This window comes from Syzygium oleosum, unplaced genomic scaffold (assembly GCF_021117445.2).
Source record: "Syzygium oleosum isolate NSW1041296 unplaced genomic scaffold, Sole_v2.1 Sole_v2.09, whole genome shotgun sequence".
In the NCBI taxonomy this organism is placed as follows: domain Eukaryota; kingdom Viridiplantae; phylum Streptophyta; class Magnoliopsida; order Myrtales; family Myrtaceae; genus Syzygium; species Syzygium oleosum.
Window position 1 is genome coordinate 9,402,113 of NW_026607493.1, and position 17,056 is coordinate 9,419,168.

Sequence of the window (17,056 nt, forward strand, 5' to 3'; positions counted from 1 at the left end):
AACCCTAGCTCATCCAGCACAGCAGCCACCAGCGTCCATTGAGGACCTCTATATAGCTCTCTCTGTTGGCCAACAATGACCCCCTATCCGTCTCCATTGTCAGGTCACGTTCGCTCACCCGTTTGTTGTACGCTTCTCTCTCTCTTCGCCATACGATATGTTTAGATACTTGAATTGGGCAAAGCGCACCGGTGATGATAATTTCCACGTATAGAGCTATTCAATCAAGATATATTGATCTAGCAAAAAAAAAAAAATCAAGATATATTGAGCTCACAAATGAGACACGTTGACAATCCATGATGAGTTCAAACGCTTGATGCGAGGAAAGATTAAAAATATATTCTCGAATCACACTTCCGATTCGTAAGTTTCAAGTTACAACAATCACCGACACGTAAGATACGAGTAATGCTTATATTTATAACGTGTCGTCAGAAAAATGGATGGAGAACATTTTTTCCGATGAAAAGATGGAGAAAAACATGGCCTGATAAACCGAGTGTTGAGAACTTGAGATCAATGAGCCTTAGCGTGAATCCTTCGACCAAGAGCAAGTGTACATGGAGAAGGGTTTTTGCATTGGCCTTAGGTAAGTGGTGGACCCCACCATAGGGGTAGGAGGGGACGTAGAGAGACAGCGTAGGGCCCGCAGGATGTTAGCCGTACAAGTACATACCGCCGACGCTGCGTAGACCGTATTTCTCTCTCTCTCTCTCTCTCTCTCTACACTTCCTCCTTTTTCTCGCCTTCTTATTCCCAACCTTACCCGTGCTTCCATGCATCCACACATAAGCCATTTACTCTCTCTGTCTCTCTCTCTCTCGCCTCACTCACTCCCATTATATAATCAGAAGCTTCTCAGAGGAGTGAAGTGATGATCTGGGGGAGTTCTTTTCTGGAGTGATCTGGTCTTTGGTTCTTGCATGCGCGATCTTGATCCGTTGCAGGGTCGGCTTGCCGTGTGATTTTGATAAAGTGGAGTCATCTACAACAAAATGGCGTTCACTTCCCTGCAAGTCTGCATGGATTCGTCCGACTGGCTACAGGTCAATCATTTCCTCATCCCTTTCATCATTACCTCATCATCCCCACCTCCTGTCGCTTGATTTGTGTGCATTGTTCAAAGATAATCATTTCACCCTTCATCTTTCGCTCGAGGAAAAAGGTTCCCATCATCGAATATCTTCATTTCTTTCTTCCCTTCCGTACATCGAGATGCCCATTTGGGATCATAGAACGAAGCTTCGACTCTAGCCCTCTTCCTCAAACATCTAAACAAAGACGACGGTTTCGCTAATGTGGAAGGTGTTCACGTTACAGAGGATAAAAATGTGGCAATCGGTTACGTTCTCTGGCCATCATATTCATGCGAAAAGTACATCTCCGATATGTAGCAAATGTAATCAGAGAGAGGACAGTAACAGTTTGACGCCGTACGTTCTGATAATCGCTGCATTATTGCTTCCATAAACGACAAAGCAAGCCATGTCTGCTGCTTGCATTATTGTGACCTTTGATGATGCATATCTATGACACAAACATTTCTGCTGACACACGCACATTCCCACATTCTCTTGTCCTTTGATTTTTCTCAGGGCACGCTTCACGACGAATCGGGAATGGACACATCCTCGCCTAATTCGGGCGACATGCTCGCGTGCTCGAGGCCCTTGATGGAGAGGAGGCTCAGGCCACAGCACGACCAGCCCTTGAAGTGCCCGAGGTGCGAGTCCACTCACACCAAGTTCTGCTACTACAACAACTACAGCCTCTCGCAGCCCCGGTACTTCTGCAAGACCTGCCGCCGCTACTGGACCAAAGGCGGCACACTCCGTAACATCCCCGTCGGAGGCGGCTGCCGAAAGAACAAGAAAGCTTCTAATTCTGGCGGTAATAGCAACAATAGTGCCAACAGCAAGAAATTGGCCAACAATGATCATCAAGGATTTGGGGTCCCTAGCCACCCTGGGCAGTCGTCGGCGTCCTCGTCTCGAGGCGACCACTCGACCGACCTCCACCTCTCGTTCTCGCCCGAGGTGCAGCTCTCGCACCTCCACGGCTTGCTCGGCGTCCATGGGACCGCCTTCGCAAGCCCGGGCAACAATTTCTCGGGGCTCGAGAACCCGAGGCCCATCGATTTCTTGGAGAGCAAGGTAATGAGTTATGACAGCAATTTCATGCTGAGTGGAGATAGCCCTCATCCCCACCTGGGCGTGGTTGGAGATCTCGGCTCAACTGGGTTGGCCCCGAGCTTCCACGGCCTCTGTGGCCCGTTTGGGATGGCCATCGATGGTGGTAATAGTGGCAATACTAATAGCTTCATGGAGAATTGCCAGAGATTGAACATGCTCGTCCCATACGATCAGGGCCATGACCAGGAGCACATCAATGCGATGGATGTGAAGCCGAACCCGAAGCTTTTGTCGCTGGAGTGGCAAGATCAAGGTTGCTCCGACGCGAGCAAGAACGGGTATGGCTACTTCAACGGTTTAGGACCGTCTTGGACCGGGATGATGAGCGACTACAACGCCTCTGCGACCAACCCATTAGTCTAAAAATCAAGCTGATGCATAGTAATAGGATTGCTGTTTCCAGATCGGTTATTCCAATTGACTTTGGCATTGACGACACAAGAGTGTGAAACTGAGAAGCCCGAGAGTTCAACAATGGCTGCCTCTTTGAGCATCATCGCTATTGCTGATTATCGTAATTTTCCATTTTCCTTTTTTGGGTCGAGTTTCTTTTTTTGGTCGTCTTTGTTGTCATCTGATGTGGGTCGGTCTAGTGTGAAAGATCTGAATTCAAAGTCGTAGGATTTTGTGGCAACTCCGAGGAAGATATGTCAGTACTCTTTTTTTTGTTCTAGTGCTTAAAATGTGTTAGGAATTGATGTATCCCTATTTTAAGAGGTGCCATCTGTCTTTTTGCTTATGCTGAATGGTATGATTATTGTTATGCTTTTTTGCTCTTACGGGTTTTCTAATGGTGTCTTTCATGGTTTTTAAGGAAAGGTATATAAAGCAGGTTTCTAACAATTAAAAAACCAAAAACACCACCTCCCCTCTCGAGTCATTTGTTAACGATGGCATGTGACCTTTTCCATTCCTCGTTATAAATAACATTAACACAAGCTCGACTCGTATGAGTAAGTTCGTAACACCTTAAGTTCCGACTCATATGAACTTATCTCATGAATGTATTACTCTTGATATGAGCGTAACTTGTACTTTTGACTTTTGAGATAGCGACTTCTCAATATAAAAATTAAGATTACAAAGAATTTTATTGAGAACTATGTGGAGAAGATCGTTGATTTTAAAACTTTTATTTATGTTATCATTTATCAAATACTTTATTTAGTTAAATTTGAGTTTGATTTAAAGTGACAATGGTCAACAATTTGTTGGGTTTTAAAACTTTCAATGAATCACAGAAACATGAATTTTGACATGTGCCTTGGTATAAGTAGATAGCAGGGAAAATATTGTCTGCCTTCCAACTTCAAATTGAATTGAACAAAAGCAAACTTTCGGTCTCATTAATGAGACAAAACTTCCGGGCCATAGTCTAAAATCTAATCTCTACGGGAAGTCTTGATTCTACAAGGGGAAACCCACTATTCTGATCGTGATGCAAAGGGACCCTGATATGGTCATAAATCAATACTGTCTTAAAAGTCCTTGCATGTTTTGTTTTAGCGATTGAAAGAACAAGGTCAACATCGTGAACAAAGTACATGGGCAAGAGCCTTCAATCTACGAATTCTCCTGGCCTGAAATGAGGGATAGAAAACTGCAGAAATAATGGCGAAGGGTCCAAAAAAAATAGGAAGGAAAAAGGGGAGGTGGTTGAGGGGCATTCCGAGAATCGAACTCGGGACCTCTCGCACCCAAAGCGAGAATCATACCACTAGACCAAATGCCCTGCAGTTGTCATTACTTTACAACAAACTGTATATATTTTCTAGTCACAAGCGCTTCGAGCAATGAACAACACGAACCAGACGGCAATTTTTTTTTTTGGTGTTTTCACGATTCTACATTTAGAAGATCTGACATTTTAGAAGGGAATTGTACATATTTGACATCAGATTTGCAAGCTAACAAGGAACACAATAAGCCAATTCAAAGCACTTGTATTATGACCCTGCACCTTTTTATTTCACTCTGTAGAAACCCCGGACATTCAATACCATTTATCTATTCTGCGACGCTATACTAAGCTGAAACCTAGCCGATCTACTCTATGCTCGCATTAAGCTAAGCGGGAGTTCCTCCGCCGTCTATGCCAAGCAGGAGGCACTCCAGGAAATCATCAGGCCTGAACTTATTTGTATAGTATAACAAGAGCATTGGGGATTTTCCATCCCACTGAAGTAATCATTCCAGAATGTGAAACCTCATGCTACAACACTTGCCATATGATGAACTGTTATGGCAGTATTAAAATAAACACTAGAAGAGAACATGTTCAGTCATCTTCCAAGAGTCCAGCCACCACTTTTCATCCTATTATCATCGCTACTCAGAATCACTCTGAAGGGTCTCATCAAAGGATCTATCAAGAGGGCAAACAGGGAAGCAATTCAAGTTCAACCGGCCGGTTCATATTTGCAGACGCAGTCGTATATCTTGCCTTTGACCAGCTTTTCCGCCAATCTTTGATTCTTTACCATCGCAAGCTGTAAGACAGAATCAGTTCGTGCTTGAGACAGGGTGCCGAATATGAATTTCAAGCCATCTGCAGAGACGACCTCGCCGAAGCTTTTCATTTGCTCAACTTTTACTTGAAAATGAGGAAATTTTCCAAATGGATTTTCCCAGACCCACTGGATATTCGCACATAAAACGTGAAATGACACTTTTCAACCTTTGCTGGAGAAATTGCAATAAGAAGCTTTACCTTAAGAGCATCACATTTAAACCGAGCATTCAAGTTGGTGTGGAGAGCTCTACCCATGCCTTCCAGGATAACCTGCATTACAAGAGATCCATCATGTTGACTTTAGACAGCAAGACTAATGGAGTAGCATGATGAACATTCACAAAGCATAAGACTCATTCTACAACATAGAAAGGGGGTCCAAGAAGAAAATTCAGCATGTGACCGCGTAACCTACCAAATCAGCACCCTTTGCAGCGGCAGCTAGCTCAGAGCTGACCTGCCTCAAGTCAATGCATGGACTCCCACATCCATTCTCGACAGCCATCAGAGGAACTGAAGAAGAATTTTCTTTGGAGCCATCCATTGTGTTGGTCATTGCATCTACAAGGAGGCCTCCGGCTTCAGCCGCTCTTCGTAGAATATCACAGTGCTGTAATAGATCACAACAATCATTAGTCTCTCTTGTCAATTATGCATGCTTTAATATTCTGAGCAGGGTGAAGTTGGAAATAACAGAACACTACTATTTATTGTGCAAGCGGTTTCTTTTTTTGAGAAGAAACCCAAATGCAGCAAATACATGATAAAACAAAGTGGTGATTATTGCACTGCCATCCTCTCAGAAGGATGAGAATTTCAAGTTGCTAACCTTGGCAGCCTCAGCAACGATCTCAGGAAGCTCCATAGCAGTTACATCATTCAAAGCAGGGAGTGAGTTTGCAACCAAAACCACCTGCAAATGAATATCATTACACGTTCTTTAAAGCATAGCGAAAGGTTAAGAAATAGTAGCTGAGGCTTTGAGAGAATATGCAAGCCTAGACAAATGCCAATTATTTCAATTGATACTTACGCTTTCCTATACAAGTCAATAAGATGACGCCCATCTTCTTTCGGGAGGTTTCCATTTACATCGGTTGGTCTGGATCTCATTTAGAAGTACAGATGCATGAAATTTCTTAGCCTTTGTAGGTAAAGTTAGATGTCTTCACAAATTTATGTGGGAGGATTAAAAAATGTAAAATGATGCATGATGCCTTACAGTATCCAGATGTGAAAATCAAGCAATCGATTTTACAGGACTAACTTTTTGTTTAACTAGTTCCCAGTTGATGGACTGTGCAAGAAAGACTTGCACCACCTCTCATCTAACAGTTACAGACCATTTCTTTAGTCCCCGAATGTAAAGGAAACCTTACTTCTGTTCCACGTCGCAGGAGCTCTCTCGCCAGCGGAAGCATACCGAGTACGATATCAGCACCTGAATTGTCCACAAAGAGTAAAGCTCTTTTGTGCGGGCGAGGCTTCTGGGACCCCGATCCCAACATTCTCTCCTTAAATTCATCAAAATCATCCACCTACAACATGAAAGTGGGTCAAGTATTTCTTTTCCCGAATCTGTGTCAGAGTTTAAGTTCAATCCACTTACCCGCCACGGTCTTTGCATCTTATTCCGACTCATTCTATAAATTTCAATAATCGTTCCCTTGTGATAGAGATCCACACAGGCTCGAGATCCCCAGTCAAATATATTTGCTGCTAGGACACCTTCAATTAGAGTAAGCAGCCGTGTTTCCTGCAATCAAAGTACACGCTTCAGTTGATAAAATGATTAACTTGTTACAGTACGATCTCATTTTTCCACAAATATCGACACCTGATTAATTTTTCTTTGGTTGCAATTGAGGCTACAGATAGATGAGCCAAAAATTAAAACTGCAGATTTTCAGAACTCTGAACACTTCAATATTCTTTCCAGTAAGAAGGGAATAGTAGAGCTGTACTCATATTACACTCACCTCACTCATACTATCAAGCTCCATCAACAAGTCCGGCAAAACAGCAAGCGACGCCTCATTTTCCCTGTATTTTTAAGCCAAAGAAAATAAAAAACTAAAAGTGGCACTGCATCCACGCTCACACACATAATTCTTTAACCTGCCTGACAGTGTGATTGAATCTGTTTCTTCTCCCTAGTGTCCTTGTTAGACTTTTATTGGCATTTCCAGTATCACAACAAAAGTTGTCAAGTGAGATAACTACTCTAATGACATTCGGAACCACCCAAACTACTGACAAAGACATTCACCGTCTCCAAAGAATATTCCTCCCCAAATCATAAGCCTCTCATGTTATGTTGGAGAGGACTCGCATTGGGGCTTAGGTAACAAATATATCTAGCAAGCAGAAACAATCAGGGTTATTAGGGTCCATTTGGTACCTAAAGTTCAGTTTCTGTTTTCATTTGAAATTAAAATAGAAAAATAATGAACAAATGCACCTGCGACTGTGGGTTTCTTTGTTTTCAGGAGAACTGGAGAACAAAACGTCATTTTCCAAAGGAAATGAGAAAAAAAAATGGAATTCCACAGAAAACTTATAATGCGTAAAGTTGAAAATACCAATAATATTATAATAGAAGTGGTAAAATGATAATAATAACCAGCTTTCAGGAAATTATCAATGTAAACTTTTCCAGAATTAAAATTACCCTTGTTCACACGGATAAACATTTCAGCTGTCAATAAAATTTTACCTTTGCTTTATGCTTCTATAAGCATCGACAAATTGAAACTCCCTTAAACATTCTTCCCTTAATTCCAAAAGATTGGCCAATCCCAACTTTCCATAAGCAGCAGGCTCCTCCATCAACCTGCTTGGCAGAGTATTATTTGAATTTTACCGCTTCACTTATGACAATCAATCAAGAGTGAAAAATATTCAATCAGGCATTAGAAAAAAATGGCAACCAACAACATTGGAGACGAGAGTAAATTCACTCAAGTTCATTACTTCATCACACAAGAAAACAAGCATCGACGTATATGAATGAGATGGGAAGTTAAAGCTGTGTAAAGCAACTATAGTTATAGGAACACTGTGATTTCATATATTGGAGAAACAACTTAGAGGAATTATAAGTTGATCAGTCATTTACATTGCCCTCTCTCCAAAAGTCACAATCCGTGCACCAAAAACTCAGTTGGAAGCTGCTGATTTGCATGTGAAGATACTCAACTCAACAGTGGCTAACTGACACCGAAAAAAAAAAGAAAAAGAAAAAAAGGGCAGCTAAGCCTTATTTCACCAAATGGGTCAGCCATATAAATTCTTTTATGTCATTGCCCTCTAATATGTACCAGTCCTGTGTACCTTAATTAAAAACAAGTGCAACCTTGATGAAAAACCAGAACATTCTTACTAGTATTTAGTGTATTGATTGTCCCACATATTTTTTGACATCTTTAGCGGTTTTTTAGGATATTAAGATTGCAACAAGATTTTTAAGATAACCAGTTTTATGCATCTTAAAATTGTCATAATAAATTACAAAACACAAAAGATGTCTGAGTGAACTAAAAAGCCATTCACATGAAAAGGACATTTAAGTGGATCAAATGGACTCTTTGTTGCATCACCAAGCTGTGTCTTCGTTTGCATTGTCATATCAAATTCATGAAGCAATGGCGGAGTGAATCTTCCCAGTTTTCAATCATCCAGAGAACAGACACATACAAATTAATAAAATATTAACTTAGTCCACCTTGAGAAATACGGATGCTAAGAAGATGAAGGTAACTAATGGGATCCCTTCAATTCATTAAAAGGATAGACTCAACTCTTTTCAACACTCAAAAAGAGAACTACACACAAACTCTTAAGACACTTTTCATATACTCATCCAACCACGGTCCAAACTTGTGGTATCAAAGATCCAATTCGTCTCCTAGTCTTGCACCAATCACACAAAATGACAAGCACGTGGCAGAAGTATACAATTACCGAGCCAAATGAGCTGAAAAAGCACGGGCAAATGCATCGCCCCTCCTGTTGGCGTCATCAGTTCCTCCTTCACTTGCAACTGCCTGCAATTCACATAAAGTACAACTCTATAACCATTGTAGATCTGCTTATTATAAGCTTGAACCATGAGCTTTGTTAAAACTTAAAGATGACTACAAGCAAGGACAGAGTGTTGAAAATTTCAAAATTATTTTGTTGGGGGTTCTGCTGCAGTTACTGCAATGCAGGGTCCAAGGAGGGTCAGATGCAGGCAACCCTTACCTTTCATGTGATTGGTATAGTACCTCAATTCAAACCCAATTTTCAGTTTCCCGACATCCCCCAGTACGAGAAAAGCGCACTATCACTCCTTACTTAAATGGGATTCGCTTCAGAATTGGCCCAGGTCTGACCATCAGTATTTGCTCTCAGGGGTGCAAGTGCATGCACTCTTCGCATGCACATGAGAGAGAGAGAGAGAGAGAGAGAGAGAGAGAGAGAGAGAGAGAGAGAGAGAGAGAATTTCATTGGCCACAATCAGAACATGTAGATACCTTATCAACAAGGTCTGGTAAATGCTCCAGCAGCACGGTGAACCAGTATCTTCAATAAGATTTACACGAATCAGCTAAAGAGATACTCATAGTCATATAAATGAAATTGACACTGAGTAGTGTTTGCAACTTACTCTAGCTCACCAGTCTCTGATAGGTCAATAGTGTTAGGTTCATATCTGCAAAAATTGCATGAAAACATAGAGTTACAAGAGCATTTGGAAATATGCAATCACTGGTATCTAGGAAAGTTATAAGTTCACGATGCATAACATAATGGAAGAATATTATAAAAGAAGTCATTAAGGAATTTAGCGTATTAGGCTCCAGTAAAGACATTGTTTTTTATTTGTTTGGTCAAACAGTAGAGACATTGTTTAATTCATCAAAAAAGGAGTATCAATAAAAAGATTACTAGCATACAATTGGAATAAGGAAAATCACTACATAGGAATAAAGTAAAGTGCACAGATGTTTGAAAGCCATCCATATACAAATGCATGCGATAAAGGCTCATTGTCTTTTGGTCAATTCGGAACTGTTATCTCAAAGATGTCACGAAATATGTCCAAAAGTGTAAGAACTCCTCTTTTGGGACTATTTTCAACAGAATAAGCATGAGCTCATTATAGATGAGATTGATTGCAAGATAAAATAACTAATTAAAAAGAAAAAAGTGTGCGATCTTGCATACGTTTTTGCATCAGCCAACAAGGGAAACACCTCCAGAGTTGGCACAAGATGAAGAACACCAACATTTAAAGCACTTGCATCAGAGCGCAGAGTACCTCCCTTTGATGAAGGCACTTCAAAGCCTCCAAGTCCGGTGGTTCCAGGTTTAGCCATTGGTACAGGTGCAGTAATCTCAGTTCCCCTCAGCACAAACTTCTCCATCCATGAAATCTGCACTTTAATCCATAAGCATGAGGCATTCTGTGAAATTCTGCAAAGTATTGATAACCATCAAAGCTGGAGGATAAAAAACACCAAAGGGATTGCTCAATATCTCCACTGATATATATATATGGCATAGTGAGACAAAAAAGGAGAAATCTAGAAGGGCGTGACTTGGAATCAAGAGAAAATAATCAGGAATATGGCATAGCGAGACATATTCACTAAACACATTATCTTGTAAATGCTTGTGGTTGATGTTTTTTTTCTCTGTCTTGCAAATACTTGCAATTGGTGTATGTTTCTCTACCCCAGCCAATACAGGCATGTTCCTTTATTGAACTCAATATCTCATACAAAAATGATTACACATACGAATACATAGACCAGTATAACAGAGAAAGACCTTTGGGAAATTCAACAAAACTAACACAAGAAAATCGACATTGACAGCCACATGAGCTCAAAAGTACAGAATATTTTGTCGCTTAAACTTACTTTTTCCTACAACCAGTTTAAGCAACCCACACTGGCCCTGACAACATCTCCTGAATGGTTGTGGTTCCACACTTGAGTTCATTTAAAAACAAATTCATTCATACGAGCTTTATACATAATAGCAGTCAACTTATTACAATAAGACGAAAGACACAACACAAAAGGCTGATCTTTATTCTCTTCTTTACTATTGGTTAACTGCATATTTCTACTTTAAAGATTCTCTTGGCCATCTACATGTTAATGACTAGCTTTTCTCTTCCTGTGGGCACGTGGTTGTTGGGAATTGTGCTTTAAAGATGCCTGGACACTGATATAGAATACCAAGGATATAAAATAAAAAAAGAATCTTCACCAAAAGCCGCTTTAACACGCTTTATACTCAAAACTAGTGGCAACCTGAAATTGATTAGCCACCATGTCCTTTTAGCTTTTCCAGAACAATTTAATACAAAAGTAGGAACCTATTCTGTAAAACAGTATTGTTCCGCCTCCTAGTCAACTCGCTTATGCAATCTGTTCCCCGACTTTCTTTATTCTCGAATACTATCTGCTTGAAAACCGACCATAAAGCCAATGGGCCCAGTATCAAAACCTTGCTAAACAGGTTCAAGACAAGTTTCAAACTACAATCCATCATAGCAGTGAAATTTAACCATTATCTAATATGAAAAAATCCTTAGCAGGCCTTTGAAATTTTTCATACAACACGATGTCACTTATGTTAAATGCAAAAGATTGACAAGCAGCAACAACCATGGAAAAAGTTGTTGAACAGGAGAAACTTTTTCACTTGTCAATAACAAGCGATAATGACATTAAACTTCTGGTGAATTGAACAAAATATCTGTTCACAGATTATGTCAAAATTTTAGACAAGCTCTCATGCAAAAGACTGTCTAAGCAATAAAGGCCCTTGAAGACATCTTCATCAAACTTCTAATTCAAGTCAAAAGAAAGCCATTAAAGAGAATTTAACCAAATAAAGGAAGAATTGAAAGTTCTAACAGAAACTATATTTTGGACAAGTTCAAAAGATTGTAAGAATGCTCTCACTGAACCAAAGCACGGACTTTGATCCCCGCTACAGATGAACGGATGAGGAACCCAAACGGCTTATTAAAGGGATACAGATGATTCTCTCTTCTCTAAAATGAGGAGCTCCAAAGAAAACCAGATCCTCCAAAAAGTTAAAAGTGAGCGAAATCACACAAGCAACAAACCATGAAAAGTTTAATCTCATAGTTTCAGAGCTGTCAATATGTTCAGGAGAGCTTCTAGCTGTTCTAACTAAACTTGCCTTCTCATTAAGATCTGCCAGTGGCGGGCCATGAATCTTTCCTCCTGTATATGGTGCACCCATTGGAAACCTTTCCACTAACTGATGGACCATTAAGTCATCAAGACCATGCTTTTCATAGCTCATAAATGCACCTAATGCTCCCAGAAATCCTTCATGCCGCAGAAACATTGCTTGCATCTCCCCTCTTGACCTGCGTAATGCAACATTATTTAGCTCTGAATAACTGATAATCAAGACAGATAAAAGAATGCACTCAACTTTCCACTATAGCTATTTTCAAAGATCATGAATAAGCATAGTAGACCATAAATTTACCAGAAATGAACTGCAAAAGATATTGTGTCCATTGTATAAGCATGGCCCCTAATAAAGAAACCACCAAAAAAGATTCGCTTTAACCCGAACCTTAGTGCATTCAAGTAAGATATCTGCACAGAAAACGATCAAATCAGAAGCAAAGAAACAATAGGCACAGTGAGAATATCGCCATCACAAATTAGATTCCAATACAATGTAAAACCACATGCCTTCATTAAAAGAAATAATTGCAAGATCAGTCAACTAAACGAAGCCGAAGAAGTTATTCCATATATCCATTCTCATATCTATGGCGACTCCAAGAAAAATTTCAGAGTGCACATCCAGAAGAGGCACTGTGTATTATACCATTTCAAAAATATGAAATAATGCTACCTTCCTAAGATAGAAATGAGTGGTTAATCTTTCCAATAAATATTTGAAGTGATTTGATCACCCTAAAAGCCCTTGTCACTCGTAACTTTCTTTGTTAAGATTGAACCCTAACTAGGCTAAATTGTTCAATTGCCAAATCATATCATCTTGGTGCATTATCCACCAGAATGAATGGAATAATAAGTAGACGGCACTCATATATGTTTGCATGACCTCTTGTTATTCTCTGGTCTAAATGAGAGATTTGCGTAAGGTAACTAAGGAAAGGCCAAATCGATGGAGTACAATCAAACTCATGCCGGTGGTCACGATTGTAGTGCCATCAAATTGAAGAGTTAACGAGCAAAACAGGATCCTCTCTGCTTGCAACTTACCTGCCCAATATTGTAAGATATCATTCGCAAGAGAGACAAGGATATGTCTTCGGGTCTGTAGTCTTCGAGCTCCTTGTTTTCAGAAATAACCTTACCGAAACTTGAAGCAATCGTGGATGCAGATAGACCAATCTGGGATTATTAACAACATGAGAAGCTTGATCGCGTGGATGAACATGTGATAACACAATATTCAGTGACATGAAAAAGGAAATAATTTTGACAGACATACATGGTATATCGCCTTTCGTAGAACAAATGTTAGCAAAAAGCTTCAATGGAAGGAACCAAAACCAAGCCATACCTTAGAGTAATCCATACCGCCATATATGTCTCCAACAAGCATGTCAATTGTCCTGTTGTCTCCCCTTTGACTTAGCTCTAGCAACTCATCAAAACTGAAGGACAAAAAACAATCCATGGCACTAGCTTAGGATAACTTGAAGATAGATAGAAGGAAACAAGGGCTATCAAGATTGACCTTTTGCACTTTGTTAACAGCCTTCCCAAGCCCCAGTATGTACCTCCACCAACATTAGTACCACTGACTCGTTGAAATTTCCCATCGCCATCAACCTGTGGCAGGCAACATTAAAAACACTAACTATGAACATATAAGCTTAAGCACAGCCACAGAAAAAGATGATAGATTTACCTTAATCATGCTTACACCAGATCCGATATTAACGAGGAGATAAGGAAACAACTCATTGTGGTCGATTTGCACAAATTCTTTCTGACCCTCAATGTGAGTAAAAGCTTCATGACGAATTGCCTAATTACAATAAGTAGCACTGTTAGGAGGCTCCAAGAGACTTGAGAATGACATCACAACCAAGACATATGAAAATATTAATGCAAGTGAACTAATGTTCCTCCCATGCTGGCAGAGCTGTAGTTGAAAAATACATAATTCTGCAATTACTAACGCTGGGCGAATGACTAAACAATAGCAGAGCTCCACCTAGAAAATTTTGCTGTAGTTGATAATTGAAATGCTGAAGATTGGAGGCAAGAAAATTGAACAGAAAACAAAAAAAGGCACTTCACAACATGTTCAGGCACATAGGTTGATTCACGTGCTCAAACATGTCCACGTGATAAAATCTATGATGTTGAAAATAAACTTCAGGCTTCAGTTCCCTGTCTCAGGAAAAACAAAATAATGGACAAGGATAAAATCTAGCTGAAAGGGGAAGTGGAAAAGATTCACCTTGAGCAAAAAGTTTGCCCCAGCTACAAGACAATCCATTTCATCTTCTTTTTCAATACTAACACCAAGCCTTTCTCTAAAGAGATCTGCAAATTTGAATGCTCCGCCTCCTGTGGCCTTCTCACAAGAACAATGCGTTAATGGCTTGAGTTTCACCAGAATAGAACAGAAAGGAGGAAAATAGTCCCTTGCCACGAGTCTGACTACATCAGAGATTGTCCATTTTCAAAAACATCCAAATGCCGATCAATGAAAATAAACAAAAAGCAAACGCAAACACACGCACGCACACACAATCTTTATCAGATAAGAGAAGACTCTTACTATGTCAATGTTTGTTAATTTTCAAAAACATCCACATGCCACGAAAAGGGCACACGAACGCATATACAAACATACTTGTAATGAAGATATATCTTGACAAAGGTACTAAAGGAACTTATGGTTTTCCTACTAATGATGATAGGATGAATAATGTGAGGAAAAATTAGGTGGGCCTTTTGAGGAAAAATATAATCAGCACCCCACAGAAGACGATAAGAAACATAACGTCCACGATTGAATAACTGTTGTCCAAGTTAATATTATACTTTTTTCGCTTAGAAAGGGACGGGAAGTTAATATTATCATCCCTAACATCCACAATGTGTCACTGTAAGCTTCTTCTCAAAACACAGAAGAGGACTGCAACCAACATGAACAAAAACTAGGTCCTTTTTTCCGTTTCATGTATACTATAAACATTGTGTTCTTTAAATCAGATAAAAAAAATTTCATCAAGTGCAAAAAGTCTACATCTTCAAGAAAATTAAACAAACTTAGGTTTTTCTCCATTCATTTCGCAAGGATCACATAACATGCCACAATAGTCATATGAACAAGCGTTCACCTTTATTACAGCATTGTCAATGGGTTGTGAATTGGGAGACTCGGCACCCCAATGACGAGAATCTACATCTGTGACAACAAAACAAACCAGAAAATCAGTGTAAAGAAAGGAGAATAGTGTTGAAGATATAGGATTAAATCACAGAACGAGACCAATATCTAGATAGGAACATAGATAAGTTGCAGAGATGACAGACCAAAAATCTAATACATCGTGTTAGCAATTGCTGATAAAATATGCTCACTCAAGCAAATGTGCCAGTGTACTGGAAAGGACTTGAGCATGCACAAGCACGTGGTGCACACACAGAGAGCATGACAGCATAAAAGAAACGTACCACTGCGATGAAGCTGCTTGGAGTCTATAAAATCCAGGCACTCATTTAACTTGTTTGTCTCAAATTTAACAAAATGGAGCCTTCCACCTAAAATAGGGTAGCTTCTCCTGTTGCCATTGGATATCCCTAGTCTCTGCTTCACAGTTTTCTTCCTCTTATTGACAGTGGATTGGTCCTCGTGTCTTGAAAAGTACACCAATTTGATGAGAGAACCTGCCAGAACATCAACACATCATCAATTTGACGATGAATGGGGCTGCTTTAGAAGCCAACATTTAGTACAAGCAACTGATGAAGAAAAGGCTCTGACTGCAAGGCAAGGCTCTGACTGCAAGGCCCCTGTTCGCCCTTCCAAGTGCTAGAATATATTCTATCATTTACTTTTCGTCAAAAAACTCAACTTTGATCTTTTCTCAAGTGTTAGAAGAACTTATATCATCCATTTCTGATTATGCATTCTATATAGTGTATCAGGTATAGCCCCTCCAAATAGAAAGCACTATCAAGCACTTCTGAACCACCAGCTGCAAACAAGATCTCACGACATATTAGTAAAGATAAACTAAAGTGTTCTTGGAATCAGCAGGGAAAGTAAAAGGATTCGATATGTCCACTCTGGAGAAAAGGAAGAAGTTTTAAATTCGCTGGAGAGGGAAAAAGAAAAAAGAGTGGAAATTTGCGTGCATAGTATATCCTCAGAAATATGAAGTCAACGTCCAGACGGTGAAAGTATCTCCATCAAATTGAGGTAACAAGTAATATAAACACAAAAACAAGTTAATAACAATGAAAAGCTTTAATACTCAAGAGCAGAGTGATGCATAGTCTCTACAAAAACTTCATGCAGTGCATATCATTTTTTTCTCTCTCTGTTGTCAAACCTTACACTTCCCATAGAAGAATAAAGTAATGCAATCGATCCAAATACGGCTACACAAATTAAATGAGAGAAGGGCGAAAAGATGAGGGAGCTAATAAAACACCAACACAGTTTGAAAAACTTAGGAACAATAAATCCTGCAATCTTGTTCCGTACCTCCAATGTCAAGAGCCAAGTGAGAGATATCATCGGACTGATTAGGCAAAAGAATTGTGGGATCTCTCTCCTCAAAATTCCCTTGAATTGCTGCTTTGCTGAGGTCAAGCTGCGGCCTTGAACTAGACCTGTGGATGGAATTGCTGGCCAGATGAGCCATGGAATCACCCTCAGTGTCCTGGCTTTTGTCTACAGTATTGCTGCTTTCATGGGCATCTTCTTGATCTTTTATGTCGTCATTTCCAAGGGAGCTCCGGTAGTCTTCGCTTGGACCAGCCATCAATCCCAAAAAACCAAAGGGGGTTTTTCACCAACCTAACCCCCCAACTGTTTGTGGTCAGAGCAGACCTATCGGACACTTTGTCATCTACCGCAAGAAAACATGAAAAAGGAAACAGAGAAAAGCCCCAATCTTGATTACATATAAGGAGAAGAGTTACGGAGGAAGAAACGATTAATATATTCAGAGAACGAATGAGCAATTAGGGGATAAAAGAAGAGCCTTACAAACAAATTCAAAGTTCACTGTGTCACCTTGGCAGAGTAGGATAGCTTCCTTTGACCTGTAGCTTAAGGCAATAAAGAAATCCTCAAA

The 17,056-nt window shown here is 39.9% G+C and overlaps 2 protein-coding genes and 1 non-coding gene across 4 annotated transcripts; 1 reads left to right on the forward strand and 2 right to left on the reverse strand.

Moving 5' to 3' along the window:
- Positions 1-768: 768 nt before the first annotated feature.
- LOC115690449 (dof zinc finger protein DOF5.6) lies at positions 769-2,974 on the forward strand. Its single transcript, XM_030616788.2, has 2 exons — positions 769-1,049; positions 1,599-2,974. Exons 1-2 carry the CDS (start codon positions 999-1,001, stop codon positions 2,556-2,558), a joined length of 1,011 nt encoding a protein of 336 aa, XP_030472648.1. The 5' UTR covers positions 769-998; the 3' UTR covers positions 2,559-2,974.
- Positions 2,975-3,855: 881 nt separating this feature from the next.
- Positions 3,856-3,927, reverse strand: TRNAP-UGG (transfer RNA proline (anticodon UGG)). The gene has a single exon. It is a non-coding gene; the product is annotated as a tRNA-Pro (tRNA).
- A 392-nt stretch (positions 3,928-4,319) lies between these two features.
- Positions 4,320-16,929, reverse strand: LOC115692053 (pantothenate kinase 2). Of its 2 annotated transcripts, XM_056314559.1 has the most exons (22): positions 16,462-16,916; positions 15,426-15,638; positions 15,089-15,156; positions 14,200-14,316; positions 13,642-13,761; positions 13,468-13,562; positions 13,291-13,384; positions 12,987-13,118; positions 12,235-12,347; positions 11,917-12,109; positions 9,919-10,127; positions 9,359-9,403; positions 9,225-9,273; positions 8,671-8,753; positions 7,424-7,540; positions 6,687-6,750; positions 6,317-6,463; positions 6,087-6,245; positions 5,537-5,620; positions 5,123-5,317; positions 4,906-4,977; positions 4,320-4,684 (listed from the first exon to the last, which is right to left on the reverse strand). In XM_056314559.1, exons 1-22 carry the CDS (start codon positions 16,739-16,741, stop codon positions 4,595-4,597), a joined length of 2,739 nt encoding a protein of 912 aa, XP_056170534.1. In that variant the 5' UTR covers positions 16,742-16,916; the 3' UTR covers positions 4,320-4,594. The 2 variants fall into 2 exon arrangements, with proteins under 2 accessions (XP_056170534.1, XP_056170533.1); XM_056314558.1 differs by lacking the exons at positions 4,320-4,684; positions 4,906-4,977; positions 5,123-5,317; ... (7 more) ...; positions 9,359-9,403; positions 9,919-10,127 and having other exon boundaries at positions 11,686-12,109; positions 15,089-15,159; positions 16,462-16,929.
- Between the last annotated feature and the right edge of the window lie 127 nt (positions 16,930-17,056).

Excerpts from the sequence above, each read along its gene's own strand:
- LOC115690449 (XM_030616788.2), top strand. The coding sequence starts at position 999 with ATGGCGTTCACTTCCCTGCAAGTCTGCATGGATTCGTCCGACTGGCTA. Across the intron at positions 1,050-1,598 it reads ATTCGTCCGACTGGCTACAG|GGCACGCTTCACGACGAATC; the intron begins GTCAATCATTTC and ends GATTTTTCTCAG.
- LOC115692053 (XM_056314559.1), bottom strand. The coding sequence starts at position 16,741 with ATGGCTGGTCCAAGCGAAGACTACCGGAGCTCCCTTGGAAATGACGAC. Across the intron at positions 9,404-9,918 it reads TTGTTGGCTGATGCAAAAAC|ATATGAACCTAACACTATTG; the intron begins GTATGCAAGATC and ends CAATTTTTGCAG. Across the intron at positions 7,541-8,670 it reads TTTTCAGCTCATTTGGCTCG|GTTGATGGAGGAGCCTGCTG; the intron begins GTAATTGTATAC and ends TCTGCCAAGCAG.